Source organism: Juglans regia, chromosome 2, assembly GCF_001411555.2.
Source record: "Juglans regia cultivar Chandler chromosome 2, Walnut 2.0, whole genome shotgun sequence".
Lineage (NCBI taxonomy): Eukaryota > Viridiplantae > Streptophyta > Magnoliopsida > Fagales > Juglandaceae > Juglans > Juglans regia.
In genome coordinates this window covers 29,221,475-29,227,887 of record NC_049902.1, presented here as the reverse complement: position 1 = coordinate 29,227,887, position 6,413 = coordinate 29,221,475, and the positions used below count along the sequence as shown (strand labels likewise).

General features: G+C 37.8%; 1 protein-coding gene across 1 annotated transcript; it reads right to left on the bottom strand.

Annotated features, from left to right (window-relative positions):
- Positions 1 to 375: 375 nt before the first annotated feature.
- LOC108994247 (protein FAR1-RELATED SEQUENCE 5-like) lies at positions 376 to 5,689 on the bottom strand. The gene is made up of 8 exons (XM_035687732.1): positions 5,481 to 5,689; positions 3,237 to 4,215; positions 2,910 to 3,140; positions 1,884 to 2,783; positions 1,705 to 1,794; positions 1,550 to 1,624; positions 1,404 to 1,462; positions 376 to 523 (listed from the first exon to the last, which is right to left on the bottom strand). The coding sequence occupies exons 1-8, from the start codon at positions 5,687 to 5,689 to the stop codon at positions 376 to 378; spliced, it is 2,691 nt and encodes an 896-aa protein (XP_035543625.1).
- Positions 5,690 to 6,413: the final 724 nt, after the last annotated feature.

The following is a 6,413-nucleotide window of genomic DNA, read 5'->3' as shown; positions in this document are numbered from 1 at the left end:
AATGTGAACTGTAATTCAGCAGGGAGGGAGGGTAAATGTAAATGTAAATGTGGTGTAAATGTGAACTGTGGTGTAAATGTGAACTGTAAATGTAAATGTGAACTGTAAACCTCTCGAGACATCAATTTTTCAATGCTTGAAGTTAAGAACATCTAGGATCATCAGGATCTCTTACTTTCTCCTATGCAAATGTACTAGGAATCTGTTACTTTCAGCTTTTGTATTGTTCCAAGTTTCAACCAAACTGACGCACGATTTAATAATACCCAAATTGTGTACAACAATTGCAATTCAAGACTTCACTTAAGACCAATGTTCCATTTTGCTTTCCCTTCAAAACAAGAGGGAATATGATGAAAACAAAATTGTTTACACTTATAAAAATTCCCCCATTTTCGTATCAGTCAAGTTATATGCAGCATCGGTTGAAGACGTGTCAATATCGTTCAGACCCAATTCCTCGTTCTGCTCCCACGACCTCTCATACTCCTCAACTGGAGACAAGCCATTAAATAACATCATACTAGGGGAAAGAAAAAACCAAAAAATATGTATAGTGCAATAACAGAATTGGATAAAAAATCTATCGCATAACTAGAAGGAATACATCTATGTCTACAAATTAACAGAGGAAGCTAAAAAGGCCCCTAGGCCCTAGTTCCACACCCTACCCCACTGCCACCCTTAAATTAGGGCAGTGTAAACTTAATCCACGAGGCCTATGTATACTAAAATATATTGGAGCAGACAAAGGAAAAATAAGTACAAACTACAAAAGACAGGAACAGTAGGACCAAATCATGATGGAAATTTCAAGAAGGCTCAAATCAACTTTCGGATTGTAATGAAAATATATTTTCAGATTCAAGTTCCCAAATACTCAAGAAACAAGCTTTGATATTCAACTTCTATTTTCATATTCAAATCATGATGGAAAATTTCAGATTCAAATCAACTTTCAGATTCTAACGAAAATATATTTTCAGATTCAAGTTCCCAAATACTCAAGAAACAAGCTTTGATATTCAACTTCTATTTTCAGATTCAAATCATGATGGAAAATTTCAGATTCAAATCAACTTTCAGATGCTAACGAAAATATATTTTCAGATTCAAGTTCCCAAATACTCAAGAAACAAGCTTTGATATTCAACTTCTATTTTCAGATTCAAATCATGATGGAAAATTTCAGATTCAAATCAACTTTCAGATTCTAACGAAAATATATTTTCAGATTCAAGTTCCCAAATACTCAAGTTTTAGACTTTGATATTAAACTTCTATTTTCAGATTCAAAAATGTTATAGCATTAACATCTTTTTTTACGTCATCCTTCTACGAAAACAAAAATAAAATTCGACCTACAAAGTGGGAAAATACCTCATGGGTCGAATCATTCCAACGGTTGTGATCCATCCAACCCAAAGTCAATCGGCTGTGATCCATCCAATCCAATTTGCATCTGTAATCCAAGTAAACGTGTATATTAATGTCTTATTTGTAACCATTTCCATTAATATATAAAAACAAAAAGTAGGGATATACTAACACTTTCTTGACTTTGAATCCCTATTCCTCGGATTTGGGTTCCACCAATGTCAAAAACTGTGGATTCTGGATTGGCCTGGTCAAAAATACTTATAAGAACCAGCCAATTTGTACAGCAAGCAATTTCAAGAAGGTTTATGTACTTCTACAAAATACCTGCACGTATCCAGCATTGGCCAGTTCATTCTCCTCATGGCCAAATAAGGATCTCTGTGTGCTCAATATAGGTGTATCTCGTACATCTCCCTAACAGTGAAATAACAAATAAATGTGATTTAATTTTCATATTTGCTTATGTAAAATATAAACATACATGTCATATTAAATAGATGCACCTCTTTGCGTTTTCCCTTTCCTTGTGCTTTTTTGATCTTCGCTTTAACTTTTCGCATATCCTTCTCCATCCTGGATGCTCTCCTCAGAGATGGGGGTCTGCCTTTCCCACGTACAATATTTGGACTACGTACTTGCCCAGAACCACCAACAGTAGTTGTGCCCCCTGCTGATATTGGAACATTGGAACCCGTTTGGGTCAGAGATGGGGGTTCTTGATTGGCACGATACAACTCAATCATTGCATATAACTTAGCTTTTGCATCCTGAGTATGCTCTTTCGAACCTGCTGCAAGAGTAATCATCTGATAATAGATATTCAACATCTCTGAATATCTATTAGAATCTGCCCGTTGTTCCCCCGCATCATAACTACTATTGATCAACGTGTATCGCCGTTTGATATCCTTCCTCCATCGATCTAAAACATAACTATCTGGCAAATATGTAATCTCGTTACATCTAAATACGGCCAAAATGTGCCTACACAATATCCCTCTCATCTGGAATAATCCACAAGAACACTTTGCAGCTGAATCTTTTTCAATAAAGTCCACAGAATATGTAACTTGCTTAGTGAACTCTGCCAAATGAACTTCATCCTTTACCAAATATGTTTGTATTGCACCAATGCTCTCATGTAACTTTGGATTCATATCGATCATACCGGTAACTTGCTGTTGTACTTCCTTGAATTTAGAATTTGTGTACAATTCTTGAAACCTCTTCTCAATTGGAGACCTAGATATGCAGGGGGTTGTGACACTGAATGAGTGGAAGTCCGCGGCATTTTCATTCTCAATCTTTTTTCTCAATGCGTTATCAAACTGGTCAACAAACTCTTTGAGGTTCGTCTTAGCATTAACATACCCGTCGAAGAAGGCATTCATGCTCTCGCTCCGCTGCGTTGTACTCATTCCAGCCCAAAAACAGTCTTTCAAGAATGCTGGAACCCAATGCTCACGATCAACGTATAGACTTTGTAACCACGTACATTCATGCAAATTGTACGTGGTAATTAACTGCACCCAACTTGTCTCAAACTCATCAATACTTTGACTGTCATATACACATTTCATCAATGTATTTTTCATCCCAGTTTTGTAGGAACCATAGGAGCCAAGCTTCTCCGGCACTTTCTTCAGTATATGCCATAAACAAAATCTATGTCGGGTATTTGGGAAAACAATACCAATTGCATTTTTCATCGCTCTATCTTGGTCAGTGATAATAGCTTTAGGAGCTATACCATCCATACACTGCAACCAAGTCTGGAATAACCACACAAAGGTCTCAGTATCCTCACTAGAAATCAAGCCTGCTCCCAAGAGGATTGACTGCCCATGGTGGTTTACACCAACAAATGGTGCAAACAGCATCCCATATCTATTGGTCAGGTATGTAGTGTCGAATGTGACCACATCACCGAAATATTGGTAGGCTGCTCTACTACGTGGGTCTGCCCAGAAGACATTCTTTAACCTCCCTTCATCATCTAAATCCATCAACGCAAAGAACCCAAGATTTTTGTACTGCATCCTACAAAAATACTCTCGAAGTGCACCAGCACCACCTGCGCCAAGTCGTAGATGTCTTGCCTTGTCGATATAGTTACGACAATCCTTTTCTAGAAACGGGAGGTTCTCGTACCCGCCTGCGTCAACAACAAGAGATCCAAAACTCTTGTTCATTCGGACACCAGCCATATCATTTGTATCTAGAACTCTTTTTACGGCATCACTCACTTCTCTATTACATCGAAAGAAACGAGCTTTCTTTGGACTAAGCCCGTGATTATGGATATTATGAACCATAGTCAACCGCAGTTTTCCGTCAGATTTTAAGGCATTAATCTTTGCCTTACATTCCGTTTTTCTTGTCGGACGTGGGTTGGCGACATTGAAAGTTCTATTACGGGCCTTCCCACCACGCGCACATGCAAGGGTGACATACCTAACAGTATCATCTTCTTCCCTCTCAGTCCTTTTTGTCATCACTCCAAACCCGCACTTCTTACCATACTCCTTATAATAACTCACTAAATCTTGAAGAGAATCAAACTCCATCCCCGACTTTGGCTCCTCAATCATATCATCACAATCAATTTTAACATTCTGAGATGTCCCGGCACTGCAATCCTTGGTTTCCTGTGGATTTGGTCTATCCTTATTAATTTCTTCAACTGTAGAGGATGTACATGGCGCTTCAGTTTCCCCACCACCAGGTCTATTAGGGTCTGACCCAACTAGTATGCTTGTAGTGGAGCTTGTATTGATGAGAGGAGTTGGAGGAAATGGTGTTAGCATAGATGGATGTTCTTTACCGTTTCCCATACTGAGAGGCAACCAAACGCAAATCTTAAAAATTAGAAAAGTACGTAAGTGTATGGAATAAGATTGATGTGCACAAAATTAGTTGTGGTGTCAATGGACTATAAGATTAGAAGGTCCCAAAAAGGAGGCATAAATTATACAAAAAAAAAAAGCTCTATAAAATATGTTGGTAAAAGAATAGGTGAATGTTTCATTTAATGGAATCCATTTAGTTTTATAAACTATAAGAATTTCCATCTAACAAATAATGTGAAATCTCATCTATCATATTTTAAAATATAATTATAACAAGCATGGGTCCACGATGTCAGAGTTTTTTGTATCACATAAAACACAAGAAGATCATTAACTTGGGACTGCCCATTGCATGATGAGAAGCAATAACTCAAGTAAATGAGGTTTTTGTTTTCCCAACTCTGATCCAGTTTTTCTTCCATCATTCATAGGAGTACCACACAAGACTTGCCCAAACTCAAAAGACCTCCATCATCCACCAAAGCCTAAGGCCACCAGGCCAAAACCAACTACACCCCCCATAATGTTAGTCTCGTGAAATGCAAGGATTTCATACTATGACCACTAAAACATATAACCAACTCAATAATAATCGGCAATTCCAGACTAAGCAATCTCTACAAGAACAAATATAAGAAATGACAAGGGCAATCTCCATAGCAGCTCAGAATACCAGGGCACACCACCATAATAAAAATCAGGACATCGATCAACCTTATATATCATCAACACATATTTCAATCGACCAAATTTCCTTCATATCTTGCAGGCATGAATTACACAACAAAAATCTGAAATTCAAGGTTTACTGGATTAAAATATATAACTCAATTCGCAATCTAACCAAAGTCGAGATGAACAAAAATGCAGAAATTTGACGAACAAAAAAACCTGAAATCCCTATATCATAAAGATCCAAACAGAGATCGAATTCACAAAACAAAACAATTTATTGTCTAGAGCTTTAGGAATAAACAATCTATATTTGTTCTCGCTGCTAAACTCAAGCATTACCGAAAGTTCAATCGGTAATTTTCAGCGAAAAAAAATCGCATAAATTTCAAAATTGAAGTAAAGTAGACCAAACATTAAATGGAGAAAAACATTTGCAACAAAAACATCTTTCCTCTTTGTTTCAGCAGCCAAACCAGATTAAAGAAAAAAAAAATGAAAATCTGAGTCTTCGGCTACCTTCAAAGACGATGGACCAGTCGCTCTCTCCCCCACGACGGCGACCACTCGCTCTCTCACCCGCGACGACGACCGCGACTCAGAGATGTGGACTGTCCCACAACGGCGACTGCAACAACCGACGGAAATGGAAGATAAGCTATGCAAGAGCAGCGAGACTGTGGAAGAGAGAAACTCGGGTTCGGGAGAGGCGCAGATGGAGAACCGGACAGGCGCAGATGGAGAAACTCGGGTTCGAGAGGCGCAGATGGATGAAAATGGAGACCCATTTCGATTTCCCGCTTTCTTTGTTTTTTTTTTTTTTTTTTTTTTAAATTCATTAAAGCTGATCTGGCATGCGCGGGGCACGCAGCGGGGACGCAACCCCGGTTGCCCCCAGAAGAACTGTTCTTTTTTCTACATGAGTATTTTATTTTTGTAATATATACTTTTCGCACAGTACATATAGTAGGAAGAATTATGGAAGTAATCCCTCAGAACCCTTGTGCCTGAGATGTCTTTGTTTTAGGATACTAAACTCATCTTATTTCCCATAGAAAAAGACGAATCATGAAAGACAAAACCCAATTTGAATTACACCCACACATGTGGATCTCCGATCCAGTTGCAGAATATATATATATATATATCACCATTATTTGAACTCACTCGATCGATCGATTTATTACTTGGTGTGACTTTATGGGTTTGGCATTTTCGTTGAAGCTTTATTTTCTGGTGTTGAACTTGCATAATATTACTGCTCGTGCATAAGGATGCAACGATACTTACATCTCTCTCTCTCTCTCTCTCTCTCTCTCTCTCTCTCTCTCTCTCTCTCTCTCTCTCTCTCTCTCTCTCTCTCGTGTGTTTGTGTGGATTATTTTTTAATTTTTAAAATTTTTTAAGAACTGCTAGGTTACATAAAAATAAATCGTTTTACGTGATGCGTTATATCTAATTTAAATTAAAAATAACTTATAATCTGACATACTACATTAAGCCACGTTAATT